The sequence below is a fragment of the Eubalaena glacialis genome, chromosome 6 (assembly GCF_028564815.1).
Source record: "Eubalaena glacialis isolate mEubGla1 chromosome 6, mEubGla1.1.hap2.+ XY, whole genome shotgun sequence".
NCBI lineage: Eukaryota > Metazoa > Chordata > Mammalia > Artiodactyla > Balaenidae > Eubalaena > Eubalaena glacialis.
The window spans coordinates 46,812,308-46,832,339 of record NC_083721.1 but is presented as its reverse complement, the minus strand read 5'-3'; the positions used below and the strand labels follow the sequence as shown (position 1 = coordinate 46,832,339).

At 38.8% G+C, this 20,032-nt stretch overlaps 1 protein-coding gene across 1 annotated transcript in view; it reads left to right on the top strand.

Annotated features, from left to right (window-relative positions):
* Nucleotides 1-13,947, top strand: part of GABRR3 (gamma-aminobutyric acid type A receptor subunit rho3) — a 38,953-nt gene extending 25,006 nt beyond the window's left edge. Inside the window, exons 7-9 of the mRNA XM_061193004.1 lie at nucleotides 2,413-2,565; nucleotides 8,771-8,967; nucleotides 13,645-13,947. Coding sequence (XP_061048987.1) covers nucleotides 2,413-2,565; nucleotides 8,771-8,967; nucleotides 13,645-13,947 — 653 coding nt within the window. The remainder of the gene's footprint in view (nucleotides 1-2,412; nucleotides 2,566-8,770; nucleotides 8,968-13,644) is intronic.
* The last annotated feature ends 6,085 nt before the right edge of the window (nucleotides 13,948-20,032 follow it).

The following is a 20,032-nucleotide window of genomic DNA, read 5'->3' as shown; positions in this document are numbered from 1 at the left end:
CTCCTGAGCAGGTCTGAAAATGTCTGAGAGAACAGCAAAGGGTGCCTGACTTGGGGTTCTATGGTGGTTAGAAAGTGGGGCTAGGGTGAGGATTCCCTTAAATGGGGCAGTGTTTGCATGGTTTGATCATCCCACCAGTGCCAAAGAGGGAACATCTGGCTTTCCTCCTAGCTTGCCCAGGGGTGGAACAGAAGGGGAAGTGGGGCTAGAAAGTTATCAGAAGTCAAATATGAAAAATGGAGTCACACTCTATTTATTACACTACCCAAAATGAGGGCTCCACATCTTTCCAAAGCAACACTACCTTTCCTGGTTGGTAAAGGGAGCTCTTCCTGGCTACAGCTTCAACAACAAAACCATCCCTAGTCTCCCCTTCCCAGAAGAACAGCAAGACAGAGCAACATTTCTCCTGCTCGGTTGCAAAAAAAAAAAAAAAATTCAGAAAATTATGAGTAAAGAAAGGACCTCGGGCTTCCCTGGTGGCGCAGTGGTTGAGAATCTGCCTGCTAATGCAGGGGACACGGGTTCGAGCCCTGGTCTGGGAAGATCCCACATGCCGCGGAGCAACTAGGCCCATGAGCCACAACTACTGAGCCTGCGCGTCTGGAGCCTGTGCTCCACAACAAGAGAGGCCGCGATAGTGAGAGGCCCGCGCACCGCGATGAAGAGTGGCCCCCGCTTGCCGCAACTAGAGAAAGCCCTCGCACAGAAACGAAAACCCAACATAGCAATCAATCAATCAATCAATCAATCAATCAATCTTAAAAAAAAAAAAGGACCTCGTTACCTAAATATATTTCAAGACTTAAAACCATATGCATTAATGTCTTTCTTTATGAAGTACTTTCACAGCTTTTCCTTATCTCTTTTAATCTCACAATAATTATACGAAGCTATAACGTCAGAGATGCTATCATTCCATTCTACAACCATAATCAAAATTCTCAATTGCAAACCATAATGAAGTGGGCTGTGACATGGGTAATACAAGACATTGAGTAGCTTAAAAAATGTATATTTTGACTTTAGAATGCACTATGTAGTGTATCTTTTATTACCCTTGGTAATGAAATTGTTTGGTGTTCCTGAAACATATCAACTGATGGTGAGAGAAACTCAGAACAAGTAGGAAAGAGAAGGGTAACCAGCAGTTAATTAAGAGTAAAATATTAGGCATGCAGTCTGCCAATTCAGTGTGGATTGACTAGGTGTATATATTAGACTAAGTGCCTAAATATTTACTTAATCTGTCTAAATAGGTTTGCCATCTTGGGTTACCTAAGAAATTACTACTGAGGAAGTAGAAGAGTTCTCCAGCTTTGCAACATCTATGATTTAGTTTTATTTTTTTTAACCTGTAGTCTCTGTGATTTGAATAATTTTGTCTCAAAGTAAACTGCATTTATCATAGAAAAATTAATCTTACCACTTATTTATAAAAGATATACTTTCATTTTTATCATTTCATTATTCATTGCCTTATTTTAGAAAAGGTTTAATAAGATTGACATCACAGCTATTGTGAAATAAAGCATGATATTAATTAGAAATGTGTGAGAAAGAAAAATGTAAAACAAGGGTAAGTTATGTTATAGAATATAATATGTGGTTATTAGAGAATGGCACTCAGAGAGTCCTATAGATGGTCCAAATATATGGCTTTAAACTTCCTTGCAGCCAATGTGAAAAGGGAAACCTGAACAAAATGTGTGTGTGGATGTGACTACAATTTGTACTTTTGATCAGCACAAATTAATCAATATTACCAACGTGAGTTTATATAATTCCAACAACAAGCAAAAGAACATCATTTGGCTACTTTTTGGCAGATTTATCATAGATAAATTAATGGTACCCATGAAACTTTGAAATGATAAAAAATAGTTTATGGATACTCCCTGCCTTTTAGCTCTTCTTTGAATCCCTAGCTGTCTGGATCTTAACTTGGAATCCAGTGACCTAGTAGCTACTGTGAATCTTTTTCTTCACGTAAAATATTTCATTTCATTTGTTATAGCTAATAAATAGTTTATTGGCTATTGCATCAGTCATTAGCCATGTACTGAAGACTTTCTCACCTGCAGAAACACTGCAAACACAGTATATTTTGGAGAAAGGTCTTTAAAGGCCATCCCATAAAATGTAATTACCATTCATCCCTGAACAGCAGGTATGAAATTTAAAGGAGGATCTTTGAGTCAGATAATTAAACAGACTGCAGTTCAGTTAGTTCAACAAACATTGGATGGAGTGCCAGGCCCAGGTCCTATGCCAATGCTGGGTAAACAAGGGTGAGTGTGTTAAGTTCCATGTTCCCTAAGAGCTTGAGTCTAAAGAAGCAGGTTGTTTCACTAAGTGTGGGGTTTCCACGAAGAAGCCTGTTCTGATGAAAACTTTGGCTTTTTCTCATAGGTTGGTACCATAGGCTTTTCATCAACTTTGTGCTAAGGAGGCATATTTTCTTCTTCGTGCTGCAAACCTATTTCCCGGCTGTGTTGATGGTAATGCTTTCCTGGGTTTCATTTTGGATTGACCAGAGAGCTGTTCCTGCAAGGGTTTCCTTGGGTAAGTTTTTCCACACCTTTGTGAATGTTAATATGGGAGAAATGTCGAGGAAGGTAAATGAAAAGGGTGATAAGTGGAGAGGGAAAGAGACTGATGATTTAGTAGGGATAGTTACTGAAAACCTCCCTATCCCTTGCCCAAGTTCATTTCACTTTCCCTGACAAACCCGTACATCACAGAAGATTTCAATTCAAACCAATTCACACTATACTACTGGTACCTTAATAAATTACTTCTTGGAGAGGGGGTTGTTTGAATTTGGAAACATGAGCACTAGTTAGAAATTAGGGCGTAATCTGAACGCTAAAATCAGAATCAGCTGCAGTGGAATTTTAGGCATGGTGACATTAGTGGGCAAGAGATTTCAGGTGGAGAAACATTTCCAGCCTCATTAACAGGTATATTATCTCCTCTATCTACATATGTTATATGCCACTGTCACACATACAGATTTACGGGAATGATTTCAGACCCACTTAGCAGTTATTGAGTCCTTACAAAGTGGAGTTGCCAAGCTAAGCACTTAGATGACGTGTTACTTAACGGGAACCCAAGAGTCAATCCCACCTGCCTTCTTAGCTGGTTTGGGGCAGAACTCTATCATTTTGGCTGATTTTGTTCTTTCGCCTGTAATGCTCTATCTAGAGAGAAGATTGTCATAAGTGGTTCATAATCATTGTAATTATCACACAATTCATTCCAGAAAGGGTGATTTCTAAGTTAATGTTCACAAATTATATGCATACTTCAAAAGATCATTTGAAAGACATAAATCGTCATTAATATTAATAATTTGTTCACCTCTTTCCCCTATTAAAAGCTTCAATCTACAAGCATTTGAGGCTTGAATGTCTTCAAGAGGAAACATACTATCTGAATGAGTAACTAAATTATTGTGGCTGTTCCTTCACATCAGAGCAGCCTGGCTCTGACCTCAGTAAGGCAGTAGGGCAGTGTAGACCCAAAAGAGGAGACTAAAGGCCTATTTCCAGCCCTCGAGACAGTCTCTAATGGTGTATGGATATGATTTTCAATGGGATCCCTGAAGCTGACTGCTCAACTCTTATACTTTGAAAATGACAACAGTAAAAGCTGGTTCCAGGGCAGGGTGGGGTGAATGGAGAACACTGAAATCCATTTAAGTCGCCCCTGAAATTCTATGCTTCTACATCTGATTCCTCAGGGTTAGGAAATTGCTATGCAGATTTATGTAAAATAATATACAAATCAGAAGTGTCCCTCTCCTTCTTTTTAATAGAACTGTAGTATTCCTAGAACACTGCTCTCCTCTCAGGCTTTTCCTTCCTACCACCTTCAAGTTCTTTCAAAGATACTTTGCCCTCTGTTTTAAAAAAAATTTTTTATTGACGTATAGTTGATTTACAATGTTGTGTTAGTTTCAGGTGTACATCAAAGTGATTCAGATGCCTTCCCATTACAGGTGATTGCAAGATATTATGCATAGTAACCTGTTCTATATAGTAGGTCCTTGCTGTTTATCTATTTTATATATAGTAGTGTGTATCTGTTAATCCCAAACTCCTAATTTTTCAGTGCACCCAGTGAGGAGTAGGGAGCAGAAATCCAGCCCAAGCTCCATGGGACATGGTTTGGGGTGATGTCCTCCAGAGGAAGGGGCACCTCTTACTAATTTGTACAAAGATGTAGTTTGGGCTTGCAGAGGTCTTGTAATAGCTTATTTTACCCCCTGCTCTTCTTGCCCCAGTTCAACCCTATGACCAGAGTGATATCTCTAAAACACAAATGTGATCACAATACTCTCATCTCAAATGCCATTGGAATAAATACACTCAACTTGGAATCCAAGGTGTCCCTTGAGGGTTGCCAGATAAAATACAGGACACTTGGTTAAATCTGTATTTTAGATAAGCACCAAATAATGTTTTCGTGTAAGTATATCCCAAATATTGTATGGGACATACTGATACTAAAACACTGTTCATTGTTCATCTGAAATTGAAATATAACTGAAGGTTCTGTATGTTTATTTGCTAAATTTTCAATCATACTCCTGCCCCAACATACTAGCCCTAATAAGCTTCAACCAATTTGAATGTTCAATGTTCTCAAACAGGCCCTCATGCCTATCTGCTTATCTCACCTCTATACATTTGTTCTGGCTCTCACTCTGCCTAGAATGCCCTCCCTACCTGTCTTTCTCTGTCAAATTCAGCCATTTCTATACAGCCAGAAGCCTTTACTGATGGTTCCAGGCAGATATGGTCTCTCCCATCTTTGGACCACATAGCACTCTGTATCTCTCCTGAGACCCCTACTTCCTCTATTTCATGTTCAGCTATGGGATGGGTTGGTAGCTCATCTTGTCTCCTCTATTAGAATATGAGTTTCTTAAGGAAAAGGATCATTATTATCCTCTTTTTTGTCCCTACGTGACTGGCACAGTGTCCTGCGCATATTTTGTGCTCAATACATAGTTGTTAAACTACCAGTATTTAGCCCACTATGTTTTTAATAACTATATTTTAGCTACTAACTGAAAACAATGATGATTCATTGCTCATTAAGACTCTTCCACATTTGGGTTCATTTGCTGATTGAGGATGAATCATTTGCTGGTTAAGACCCTTCCACATTTGTCACGTTTCAGATAAAGAACAATGGAAGCTGAACAGCACAAAAGTATCAATTGTGATTAGGCACTTCTCATAAGAGATAATAGCTGTCATAACTTGGAATGTGTAATGGGTTAAAATACCATTCTATGTTTCTATTCAATTTGGTGTGAGACTATTACAAGCTGTTCAAGGATGTTTTAACCCTCATGGAGGGTTCTCCTCTCCTTTCTATCTCCCTCCTTCTTTCCTTGCCTCCATCATTCCTGTTTTGACCCCTCTGCTGGGGTATGCCATTCATGTACAATGTATGAAGTAATGGGGTCATTTATCAGGAAATAAACATGGCAGAAAAAGGCAACTAAAACTTTCAGGCATGTAGTCATTCATAAAGAAAAATGTCTAACAGAGGATATCCCATATACCTGGAAAGGTAAATACTTCGGAGCTATTCATTTTACCATTATAGAAGTAACCAGAACTTCTGTGCCATGGACTCTGGCACCACCTTTGTGGAATAATGGTTGTTACTTTCTGGCCATAGAGTGGTATTTGGATATCCAGCCTATGTTTCTCTTCCTCACATCACTTAATATTTTTCTTCTGCCTAGGCCTACAGGGAAAATGTTTTTACTCATTTAAAGATGAATGTAGACACCTATTCCTTCAAAAGAGCTCCCCACCACACAGCCACTGAAGGGGTGAACTGACTCAATAGTTTTAAGTGACATCTGCAGGCCCTACTGCTTTCACACAGGTCAATGAACCTCTCCATCATATATGGCAAAAAATAGCCAATGAAACACAAAGATAGATGAATAATTCTCCCCTAACTGCAGGGCTCTTTGGATCTCATATGTGTCCTGAAGAATTAATATGGTGAGTGAAACTGCAAGGCTCAGGGAAGTTGAGTCCCAGAGGCCAGACTAAGTATTGCCTCTTAACACTTTCCTAACTATGCATAGCAATTTCAGTAGGTGGGAAAATAATTCCCTAATCCCAACACAGGACCTTTCTTTGACTAAATGGTCACTTCATATAATTCAAAACTCCTTTATTGTGATGTTAACTTTAATGGGCTTGGAAGGAATACAGTTTGTCAAGGTTAATGTATTTCTAAGGGGTGGTTCAAGACAAAGTAAGTGTGGTTAATGTAGCTGTAATACTCCTCACTCCAAGTCCTATTGCTTTAGGAATTTATATATCAGTTTTCTCACCCCTTACTCCCTGTACTCAACATTCCCTTCTCCCCAGTCTCCCTGTCTCTCCCTCTCTCTCTCTCTCTTTGTTTGCTCCTTTTAAAGAGGAAAGTCTAGAATGCTGATTTAAAAATAGATAAAGCTACCATAAATTAGTTGGACTAAGCACCCTTCTAAAGAAAATGACTGCTAGTTTATTGCTGTCTGGCAAATATAGATAATGCAATTCCCTTTTATTGACCCAACAGTCATCAATTTAAAATACATGACAAGAGCATGCATTTGCGTGTTTTTCTAAACCCTCATTTTGTCCATTAAGCTTCATGTTACTGTTCATTGAAAAAAATTCAAGTTCTATCTTCCATATCGTAGAAAACCAGTAAGAGAAAACATTTAAAAAATTTTGAACAAATGAGGTAAACATTCCTGAATAGGAATGTTCATTTAGGATTTTCACAGTTTTACCAGGGAAATCCTGACAGGAATAAGACTTCTGGCCTCTTGTAAAGCACAAAGTACCTTCATGCTTCCTGACATAATTCTACGCTCAATTTTACAGCATCTTGTCTCAGAGATACTCCATATATAGGAATTGGTTTATAATCTTAAAAACAAAAGGAAATTTCCTCTACAGGTTCAGAATGAGAGGCCACAGGTTTGCATGAAAAAAGCATGGGTTCTACACTCAGAGAGAAAGGTTTCAGTCCTGCTCCTGACCAAACTCAGGCTAATTAGCCACTCTCCACTCATATTTCTTTTCTGCAACATGTGGCTAATATTTACCTAGGTTTGTGGTGGGTAAACATTCAATAAAGGCAAGCAAGTTTTATTTATTAATCTCAGCTTCAGCTATACATACACCTGATCCATTAATAAAAGTTTCACATCTCCATGTTTATGTAGCAAGGAATGCAAGCAGCATCTACTGATATGCAGATTATTGATATTACCATTGTTGGGGAAACCTGAGACTCAATGGGTCAGTGGCCTGCATTTAATGGTAAGTGCTAGAGAAGCTTTTAGGTTTCTTATTCTGGAGTTCAAATCAGTGTGAAGGTGAGATTCCAGGCCCTCCTGTGGTGACTATCAAATTGCCAAATTGCATTGGTTTTGATCGTCCAAAGGAAAAACTTAATTTGAAATCGAGTAGCTCTGTAGCACTGTCATTGTCTTTGATATGGGCCTCCCTCAAATGAGAACCTTGCAGAATTATAGAATTTGTTGAAAAGGTAGAAATGTGTGGGTGAAAGCTGTCCACGTGCTGTGTCTGTACATTTAGGAGTAAATCGCAGTGCTCTTCCTGCTGTTCGGGACTCTGTCTGTTGACGTTAAAGTGTCCTCACAACTTATAAAAATCATTAAGGATTCCATTTGCACTTCCCTGGTGGGAAGTTAATAAATAAAACCATGCCAGCCAGTGTACATTTCAAATATTTACAATACTTTACTTTCTCTCCAGGCAGTACTCTTGCAGTATGCCTCTGAGAAATTAGTGTAGACACAGAATAGCCCTCCCCAAGGCTGGCATTTTATTAAGGAAATCTCAGAGTCACTTCTTTCTCCATTGTCCCCCAGAACGTTGATATCGTTACTTCTGACGCCCATGGCAGGGATTAAAGAAGGGAAAGGAAGAGAAGAAAAGTAAAGGGAAGGGGAAGGCAGTGGTCAGGGAGAGGAAGGGAAGAGAAGGAAAGCGGTGGGAGTACTGGACAACAAGGGAAAGGGAGGGGAGGGGCAAAAAGTAAGTGGCATTTAGCAGTTGCTTAGTAAATATTTACACTGAACCCAGCCTCCACTAACACACTTCCGTTCTGAATCTCAACTGAATTGTAGTTTCAGTAACAAGGGGCAAAGTGATACCAATAACGATGGCTTGTAAGTATTCTATATGAAAGAAAAATACAGAGAAAACAATCTTTAATGCTACTAAAGATCACTCCCTGACAAATGAAAGATTAAAGATTGACATGAAGACGCTTTCTGAACAGTAAAAGTTGTGAAATGATGGGGAAGGGTAGTGGAAATGGTTTTAGAATTTCTTTCTCAGAAGAATTTTTAAAACTTGAATACATTATTACCTTCCTGGGGTGGTTAAAAGAGGCCCAATTGAGGGTGGAAAGCAATCGATCCTTAAAGACAAGTCTGACTCCGTGGAGACCTTAGCTGGAGGGAAGGAAACGTCACAGACAATGGGGGTGAGGGTGAGAAAAAGAGATGGAAAGAGAAATCCAAGGAGAGTTTCTTGCTTAGGCTCAAGCTGTGTACTAGGTTAACATGCTGGGATTCCGTCCCCCCCACACACCTTTGATCACCAGGTATCAATCTGGAAATGTATCCCCTGGTGTCATCCGGCACCAGCACCTGGAGCTGAATGGTTATGTCACTGAACTCATCACTGTTCTCAAATGGCAGGAATCACCACGGTGCTGACCATGTCCACGATCCTCTCTGGGGTGAGTGCCTCCATGCCCCAGGTGTCCTACATCAAGGCCGTGGACGTGTACCTGTGGGTTAGCTCTCTCTTTGTCTTCCTGTCAGTCCTTGAGTACGCAGCCGTGAACTACCTCACCACAGTGAAAGAGAGGAAACAATTCAAGAAGACAGGGAAGGTATTGCCTTGTTTTGACTGTTGTATCCTTTCTGGAATGTGAAAAAGACTATCCTCATCTATGCCCTCTCCTGACAGCATTGCAACCCTTGTATGAAGTCCATGTGCCTTGGCAAGATGCAAGTTTATGGGGTGATGACAATTTGATATTGAACTTTATTCTTTCTGCTCTGTGCTGGTTGGTTTCCTCAGCATCCTCATTCACCTTTGCCAAGAGATTTTCTGTGTGAGGAACTTCTCTCAGTGTGCTCCCCTCCACTGACTCTAACCCTTGAAAAGAAGGGGTTGATGTACAAATCACATCCTTTCAAGTAGATGATGATGATGATGATAATAATAGCTAACATTTAATGAGTGTTTCTTATATATTGGCATTGTGCTAACCATCCAACATATTATGTCTTTTAATTCTCAAAGTAACCCCAAGAGGTTGGTACTTTATCACCTTCATTTTACGGAGGTGAAATAGGAGCAGATGGGGGAGTAACTTGACCAAGGTCCCACAGCTTAAGAGGAATCAGGATTTGCGTCTGGAGCACCCTGACTCCAAAGGCTGTGCTCTCAACCAATCAATGATAGCTCTCCCCCAAGAGCTAGGATTTATTTTTCTTTCCTAGTCACTCGGGAGAGTGGTAGAGCATGAGGGAAGGTTCTTCTCTTCACAGTGTACTGGGAATAAGGTGCCTTCTGGGGCCTAAATGTTATCACATGTTTCTTGTGACATTACTTTATCAACCTGGATAGATTGCTCTCTACCTGCTTCATTTCCCAAAGGGGTGGGGCACCAACTTCCTGTTATTATGAGAACTGACACATGATATTTTACTTCAGAAACCTAACTGATCAAATTAATTTGTTTGCTATATATATGTGTGCGTGTATATGTGTGTATATATATGTGCAATTTTAATGTGATATATTCACACTCATTTAAGAAATTCTTATAATGAGTATTTATACACACCCAAAACATTATTTAATATTTTTTATACTTCTAGTGAGAGTATTTCATACTTTTCAGAGCATTTTTATATCCTCTTCTCAAACTGTACCCTCATATCAACTCCATGATGTAGGCCTTGTGGAGATGATTATCTCTGTTTTTAAACTGAAGCAGCAGAGTTTTAGTGACGTAAAGCGATTTGCCAAAAGATCCACAGCCAACAGAGCTGCAATCGCAGTTCAGATCTCCTGTAATGCTACTTCAGTCTTTTATTTCATATCCTTTGAGTCAAAGCTGTAATAGAAACTGATTTTGCTTCATTGCAGATGCTTTAGTTTCTTTTGTTGACAGCATGGAAGTATGAGTCTCTGTCACGTACATACCCACAGTGACCGCTAGGCAGGCATGAGAAAATCAGGAGCTTTTAGACGAGTATGCAGTAATCGGCATGTACGCATCACCTGGGATTTGTTAAGATTTTCATTCAGTAGGTCTGGGGTGGGAGCTGAGGGTCTGCATTTCTAAGCCCTGGCTGCTGCCAATCCATAGCCACACTGTGAATAGCAATGATTAGATAAGCTGTGAAGTGAAAGAGATAAATGTGTGATGAGAAGAATTTTATTCTTGTTTTATTTTGTTTTGTTTTGTTTTCATGTGGGGAGTGGTGAACCCAAGACAGAGGCACTGTAGTAATTTTGGCCGCCTCTACCCAGTCCTTTGACTCCTCACCTCCACCCACCCCACCACAAAACACATGTGCTCACACTACCTGCATGTTTTTTTCACTTGATCGGGTTGTTCACAATCTTCTGTGTATCCCAGAAGATATTCTTTTGAATTAATAAGCATTGTTCACTTTAAAAATTATTTTTTATTTTCAATTGTAGTAAAATATACATAACGTAGAACTTGCCATCTTAATTGTTTTTAAGTGTACAGTTTCATAGTATTAAGAGTATACACATTGCCATACAACCAATCTCCAGAAAGTGTTCACCTTGCAAGATTGAAACTCTGTACCCATTAAACAACTCCCCATTTCCCCCTCCTCCCAACCTCTGGAAACCACCATTCTATGCATTCTCCTTCAAAGGTGCAATTATCTCAAAGAAATGTCCTACTTGCCCTTCATATGTTTGTGGTACAAATGAAAGAGCACAGATTTGGAGTCAGAAGTGATGCCAAACCTAATATCCTAGCTCTGTGTGCCAGGCTGTCTCCTAAACCTCATTCTGCATTTGCAAAATGGTGGAATTTCTTCCCTATTACCTCACAGAGCTGTTGTGAAGATCAAATGATATAATAAACGCATTTAACATTTTTGCATACTATAAAGTGTTACACAAATGTTATGTTCTTATTGTGATTAGTGCCCAGAGCATATGCTCTGAAGGAGTAGCAGTTTTGATAGGGATAGTGGGAACAGGTTGTTTGAGATGAGAGATCTTTAAAGGGGTGGGATGCTCTGGTGAGATGCAAGGAAGAAAGATATGTCTATAGGTTTGGGGGCTAATCAATGATACCTCTCCCCTCTGTATGTGAGTTGGGAAACCAGTTTGAGAGAGAGAGAGAGATGTAGGAGCCAGACAGATGGATGTGATAATGTTACCTTTGTTATTGGTAAAGCAGTTTGGAGAAATTGCCTTAGATCTGTGAGCAGGGGGTCCCACTAATATTTCATCGCTGTATTCAGTGTACTTACTCTCTTGGTCACTGGCGAAGCTAGACATTTCAGGATTCCCCTGTGAGGACAGTCTCCTATACCTCATTGCAGAAAACAAACCTGGACACCAATGCAGATCCTAAAGTGACTCCAAAAGGACTAAAACCACACATGCCAGTTCCTTCTTCCAAACCCCTAGGGTAGAGTGATTGAGGGATGATGAGAAAGACCAGGAATGTTAGGCTATGGAGTTCCTCCCTATGAAATCATGAAGTTAAGCAAAGCTCATTTCCTCCCAACACCACCATCACCACCATCACACACCTGTCCCAACCACCCCCAGATACCAAGAGATGGGAGAACAGCAAGGTCCATGGAAAATTTGTCCCTGGCATTGACCATTGCCCAGAAAGGAGAAAGGAAGCTATTTTCTTTCTTATTCTTCATCCAAATGTTTTCCTAATTCTAGGACTTAGAACTCAGTCTAAAACCGTCAAATCTATACTTTAGATATAATATGCCTTAGCTTTGTGCTTATTTGTAAGCTGGAGTGAAAAATTAAAGACCAGTTCTAAAACTGTTTCTATTGGAACAACCAACTTACAAACTTGTGGACATTAGCAGCCTACTGGTAAATTGTGCACTGCAAGGTTTAACCAATTTTATAGATCTAAATTATCACGATGGAGAAAGAAAATGGTACCATTGTTTTTCAAAGAAGATTACGTCTTTTTTAACATACTAATGACATTTTTGTTAAAAGTGTGGATGTCCAGTGGGATGCCTCAGCAGTGTTCTGAGGGGCTAGCAAAACCAAGGAGACAGTACATAGTTATTCTATCCTCAGATCCAGAGTTGGATATATTATTAGTGTTATTATTGGCTATTGGTTAGTAATTCAGCCTCAATGTCGTTTCATGTTTATTTTACCCATTTTCATTTTACTATGAAAAGTTTCTACAACTAAAACAAAAAGGGACAACATAATTCGAGTATGGGTCCCTGGTTAGTTTACTAACTGCACAAAATAGTCCTTATGTCTCTTGAATTCAGTAAAATATTAGGTTTTTGAGTCAGTATTGAACCAAATACACGTTTTGGCAGAATTTACTCTGCAGCCTCCAATTTGAACTATGAATACTTTCATGCAGTAGTAGCCTGTCCATATTTGTTCCTTTTTTAACTTCCCTAGAGATCAAAAAGAAATTTTGTTTTCTCAGAAAGCAATTAGTAACAGCTGCTTCCTAGACACAGCTCTGTATCAGGGAGAACCACTATCTCCCGCAGAGTAAAACCTTAAAGAAAAACAATGGTTTAGATTCAGTCAAGCAATGGAGCCAGAAAGCATTGATAACTCACTCCTTCAAGAAAATACACCAATTTCAAGTTGTTTAATTGAGCTATGTTAGTATCATTTAAAGGTACTTTTCAGCAAAAGTGGGAAGGTTTGGTCAATTTGCATTTTAAAAGAGCAGCTAAAATCATTCCCTATCTCCACCCCAAATTCAAGCAAAAATGGATCACCAGATGATATTGTTCTGTTTTCGGACAAAAAACCCACACTGATTAGGCATACTGCTATGTTTTCTCTAAAGAGGAAAAATACATTGAAAAACAAGTCCAATTGGCTTATATTGCTCTTCTGATAAATCATATTCATTTTCAACTCACAAACTTAGGGCAAACAATTCATACTACTCAGAAACAAAGAGGAAAGCTTGAAACAATGTTCCCTTTTGTGGAAAAAAATGAGTGTAACAGTCTGTCAGGCCTGGACTAAATTAGAAAACATTGACAATTATAGTTGTGATACATTTATTTGTATAATGCTCAAATATCTCTCTCTCTAAATCCCTATTAAAAATGGATGTCTAAGATGATGTTTTCCATTTATTATGAAAATGACTTTTAATCAGACACCAGAAGCAAAACCAGAATTCTATTCTTTAAAATAAGCAAACATTCTTAGTATTTATTAAAACTATTTTTAAAATCTGATTGTTTAGATATTTACTGTAATTCCAACTCCTAAAACCATATTCATGACTAACTAACAAAAGTCTTTTTGTCAGATTTCTGGAATGTACAGTATTGATGCAGCTCAAGCCATGGCCTTCGATGGTTGTTACCATGACAGTACAACTGACACGGACCAGACTTCCTTCTCTCTACACTCAGAAGAGGACTCCATGCAAGAAAGATGCACAGGCAACCTCAGCACAGATTCACCTCGGATAAAGAGAAGAAAATCGCTAGGAGGGCAGGTTGGTAGAATCATTCTGGAGAACAACCATGTCATTGACACCTATTCAAGGATTTTATTTCCCATTGTGTACATTACATTTAATTTGTTTTACTGGAGTATTTACATGTGAAGAGGAAATCCCAGTTGATAAAATTTGTTTTGGAGTCAGATTATGTTAAAAACAACAATAAAAACCACCAACTCTTAACAATAAATTGGATGGTACTAGACTACACTGGAGTCAGCCAGTCACTTCTCCTGGCCCAAAGAAGATTTGAAAGTTAACTGATTCACATCTAGGAAAGAGTTTAAGGTCTTAGGAGAATTTGGCTCCATCAATGAGAGCCAATGGCTCCATCATTCTGCTTGCCTCCCCCATGCCAGAAGCTGCCTTAAGGACACAGCCTTGCGATAGTAAGGGGTTCCTGAGACATCTGGATCCTATACAGAGAGAGAGAAAGCGAGTCAGAGAGACAGACAGAGACAGAGAGCGCTGCCCGGATGCAGTCTTTATTGTTGGCTGATCATTTTTCTACAAGGAGCTGCAAATTAAATGGAGAACATGACTATATTTCAGAAGCCGTGTGGCTGACAGGGTCTTGGTGCTCTGGCCTGCTATCAGGCCTGAGCCTCTGAGGTGGGAGAGCCGAGTTCAGGACACTCGCCACCAGAGACCTCCCGGCCCCATGTAAAATCAACCGGTGGGAGCTCTCCCAGAGATCTCCATCTCAACGCTAAGACCCAGCTCCACTCAACGGCCAGCAAGCTCCAGTGTTGGATGCCCCATGCCAAACAACTAGCAAGACAGGAACACAACCCCACCCATTAGCAGAGAGGCTGCCTAAAATCATACTAAGTTCACAGACATCCGAAAACACAGAACCGGATGCAGCCCCACCCACCAGAACACAGGCACCAGTCCCCTCCACCAGGAAGCCTACACAAACCCCTGAACCAACCTTACCCACTGGGGGCAGACACCAAAAACAACGGGAACTACGAACCTGCAGCCTGCGAAAAGGAGACCCCAAACACAGAAATTAAGCAAAATGGGAAGACAGAGAAATATGCAGCAGATAAAGGAGCAAGGTAAAAATCCACCAGACCAAACAAATGAAGAGGAAATAGGCAGTCTACCTGAAAAAGAAGTCAGAGTAATGATAGTAAAGATGATCCAAAATCTTGGAAATAGAATGGAGAAAATACAAGAAAGTTTTAAAGAAGACCTAGAAGGACTAAAGAGCAAACAAACAATGATGAACAACACAATATATGCAATTAAAAATTCTCTAGAAGGAATCAAAAACAGAATAACCGAGCCAGAAGAACAGATAAGTGACCTGGAAGATAAAATACTGGAAATAACTACTGCAGAGCAGAATAAAGAAAAAAGAATGAAAAGAATTGAGGACAGTCTCAGGGACCTCTGGGACAACATTAATCGCACCAACATTCGAATTACAGGGGTCCCAGAAGAAGAAAAGAAAAAGAAAGGGTCTGAGAAAATATTTGAAGAGATTTTAGTTGAAAACTTCCCTAACATGGGAAAGGAAATAGTCGATCAAATCCAGGAAATGCAGAGAGTCCCATATAGGATAAATCCAAGGAGAAACATGCCAAGACACATAATAATCAAACTATCAAAAATTAAATACAAAGAAAAAATATTAAAAGCAGCAAGGGAAAAGCGACAAATAATATACAAGAGAATCCCCATAAGGTTAACAACTGATCTTTCAGCAGAAACTCTACAAGCCAGAAGGGAGTGGCAGGAAATATTTAAAATGATGAAAGGGAAAAACCTACAAATAAGATTACTCTACCCAGCAAGGATCTCATTCCGATTCGAAGAGAAATTAAAACCTTTACAGACAAGCAAAAGTTAAGAGAACTCAGCACCACCAAACCAGCTTTACAACAAACGCTAAAGGAACTTCTCTAGGCAGGAAACACAAGAGAAAGAAAAGACCTATAAAAACAAACCCAAAACAATTAAGAAAATGGTAATAGGAACATATATATTGATAATTACCTTAAATGTAAATGGATTAAATGCTCCAACCAAAAGACACAGACTGGCTGAATGAATACAAAAACAAGACCCATATATATGCTGTCTACAAGAGACCCACTTCAGACCTAAGGACACGTACAGACAGAAAGTGAGGGGATGGAAAAAGATATTCCATGCAAATGGAAATCAAAAGAAAGCTGGAATAGCAATCCTCGTATCAGACAAAATAGACTTTAAAATAAAGACTGTTATAAGAGACAAAGAAGGATACTACATAACGATCAAGGGATCAATCCAAGAAGTAGATATAACAATTGTAAATATTTATGCACCCAACATAGGAGCACCTCAATATATAAGGCAAATGCTAACAGCCATAAAAGGAGAAATCGACAGTAACACAATAATATTAAGGGACTTTAACACCCCGATTTCACCAATGGACAGATCATCCAAAATGAAAATAAATAAGGAAACACAAGCTTTAAATGATACATTAAACAAGATGGACTTAATTGATATTTATAGGACATTCCATCCCAGAACAACAGAATACACTTTCTTCTCAAGTGCTCATGGAACATTCTCCAGGATAGATCATATCTTGGGTCACAAATCAAGCCTTGGTAAATTTAAGAAAATTGAAATCGTATCAAGTATCTTTCCCAACCACACCGCTATGAGACTAGATATCAATTACAGGAAAAAATCTGTGAAAAATACAAACATATGGAGGCTAAAGGATACGCTACTAAATAACCAAGAGATCACTGAAGAAATCAAAGAGGAAATCAAAAGCTACCTAGAAACAAATGACAATGAAGACACGATGACCCAAAATCTACAGGATGCAGCAAAAGCGTTTCTAAGAGGGAAGTTTATAACAATACAATCCTACCTCAAGAAACAAGAAACATCTCAAATAAACAATCTAAGCTTACATCTAAAACAATTAGAGAAAGAAAAACAAAAAAACCCCCAAAGTTAGCAGAAGGAAAGAAATCATAAAGATCAGATCAGAAATAAATGAAAAAGAAACAAAGGAAATGATAGCAAAGACCAATAAAACTAAAAGCTGGTTCTTTGAGAAGATAAACAAAATTGATAAACCATTAGCCAGACTAATCAAGAAAAAAAGGAGAAGACTCAAATCAAAGAATTAGAAATGAAAAAGGAGAAGTAACAACTGACCCTGCAGAAATACAAAGAATCATGAGGGATTACTGCAAGCAACTCTATGCCAATAAAATGGACAACCTGGAAGAATTGGACAAATTCTTAGAAAAGCACAACCTTCCGAGGCTGAACCAGGAAGAAATAGAATATATAAACAGACCAATCACAAGCACTGAAATTAAAACTGTGATTAAAAATCTTCTAACAAACAAAAGCCCAGGACCAGATGGCTTCACAGGCGAATTCTATCAAACATTTAGAGAAGAGCTAACACCTATCCTTCTCAAACCCTTCCAAAATATAGCAGAAGGAGAACACTTCCAAACTCATTTGATGAGGCCAGCAACACCCTGATACCAAAACCAGACAAAGATGTCACAAAAAAAGAAAACGACAAACCAATATCACTGATGAACATAGATGCAAAAATCCTCTACAAAATACTAGCAAACAGAATCCAACAGCACATGAAAAGGATATACACCATGATCAAGCGGGGTTTATCCCAGGAATGCAAGGATTCTTCAATATATGCAAATCAATCAATGTGATACACCATATTAACAAACTGAAGGATAAAAACCATTTGATCATCTCAGTAGATGCAGAAAAAGCTTTCGACAAAATTCAACACCCATTTATTATAAAAACCCTCCAGAAAGTAGTCATAGAGGGAACTTAACAAAATAAAGGCCGCATATGACAAACCCACAGCCAACATCATTCTCCATGGTGAAAAACTGAAACCATTTCTTCTAAAATCAGGAACAAGACAAGGGTGCCCACTCTCACCACTATTATTCAACATAGTTTTGGAAGTTGTAGCCACCGCAATCAGAGAAGAAAAAGAAATAAAAGGAATCCAAATCGGAAAAGAAGAAGTAAAACTGTCACTGTTTGCAGATGACATGATACTATACATAGAGAATCCTAAAGATGTTTCCAGAAAACTACTAGAGCTAATCAATGAATTTGGCAAAGAAGCATGATACAAAATTAATGCACAGAAATCTCTTGCATTCCTATACACTAATGATGAAAAATCTGTAAGAGAAATTAAGGAAACACTCCCATTTACCATTGCAAAAAAAGAAGAAAATACCTAGGAATAATTCTACCTAAGGAGAAAAAAGACCTGTATGCAGAAAACTATAAGACACTGATGAAAGAAATTAAAGATGATACAAACAGATGGAGAGATACACCATGTTCTTGGATTGGAAGAGTCAACATTGTGAAAGTGACCATACTACCCAAAGCAATCTACAGATTCAATGCAATCCCTATCAAACTACCAATGGCATTTTTCACAGAACTAGAACAAAAAATTTCACAACTTGTATGGAAACTCAAAAGACCCCGAATAGCCAAAGCAATCTTGAGAAAGAAAAAAGGAGTTGGAGGAATCAGCTCCCGGACTTCAGACTATACTACAAAGCTACAGTAATCAAGACAGTATGGTCCTGGCACAAAAGCAGAAATATAGATCAATGGAACAGGATAGAAGGCCCAGAGATAAACCCACGCACATATGGTCACCTTATCTTTGATAAAGGAGGCAAGAATGTACAATGGAGAAAATACAGCCTCTTCAATAAGTGGTGCTGGGAAAACTGGACAGCTACATGTAAAAGAATGAAATTAGAACACTCCCTAACACCATACACAAAAATAAACTCAAAATGGATTAAAGACCTAAATGTAAGGCCAGACACTATAAAACTCTGAGAGGAAAACATAGGAAGAACACTTTATGACATAAATCACAGCAATATCCTTTTTGACCCATCTCCTAGAGAAATGGAAACAAAAACAAACAAATGGGACCTAATGAAACTTAAAAGCTTTTGCACAGGAAAGGAAACCATAAACAAGATGAAAAGATAACCCTCAGAATGGGAGAAAGTATTTGCAAACAAAGCAACTGACAAAGGATTAATGTCCAAAATATACAAGCAGCTCATGCAGCTCAATATCAAAAAAACAAACAACCCAATCCAAAAATGGGCAGAAGATCTAAGCAGACATTTCTCCAAAGAAGATATACAGATTGCCAACAAACACATGAAATGATGCTCAACATCACTAATCATTAGAGAAATGCAAATCAAAACTACAATATGGTATCACCTCACACCACTCAGAATGGCCATCATCAAAAAATCTACAAACAATAAATGCTGGAGAGGGTGTTGGGAAAAGGGAACCCTCTTGCACTGTTGGTGGGAATATAGAGTGATACAGCCACTATGGAGAACAGTATGGAGGTTCCTTAAAAAACTGAAAATAGAACTACCATATGACTCAGCAATCCCACTACTGGGCATATACCCTGAGAAAACCATAATTCAAAAAGAGTCATGTATCACAATGTTCATTGCAGCACTGTTTACAATAGCCAGGACATGGAAGCAACCTAAGTGTCCATCAACAGATGAATGGATAAAGAAGATGTGGCACATATATACAATGGAATATTACTCAGCCATAAAAAGAAACGAAATTGAGTTATTTGTAGTGAGGTGGATGGACCTAGAGTCTGTCATACAGAGTGAAGTAAGTCAGAAAGAGAAAAACAAATACCACATGCTAACACATATATATGGAATCTAAAAAAAAAAAAAAAAGTGGTCATGAAGAACCTAGGGGCAGGACGGGAATATAGACGCAAACCTACTAGGGAATGGACTTGAGGACATGGGGAGGGGGAAGTGTAAGCTGGGACAAAGTGAGAGAGTAGCATTGACATATATACACTACCAAATGTAAAATAAATAGCTAGTGGGAAGCAGCTACATAGCACAGGGAGATCAGCTCAGTGCCTTGTGACCACTAGAAGGGTGGGATAGGGAGGGTGGGAGGGAGACGCAAGAGGGAGGGGATATGGGGATATATGTATACATATAGCTGATTCACTTTGTTATACAGCAGAAACTAACACAGCATTGTAAAGCAATTATACTCAAATAAAGATATTTTAAAAAATAAGAGTCACAGGCATGCATAGTATGGAAAAACAGTTTCC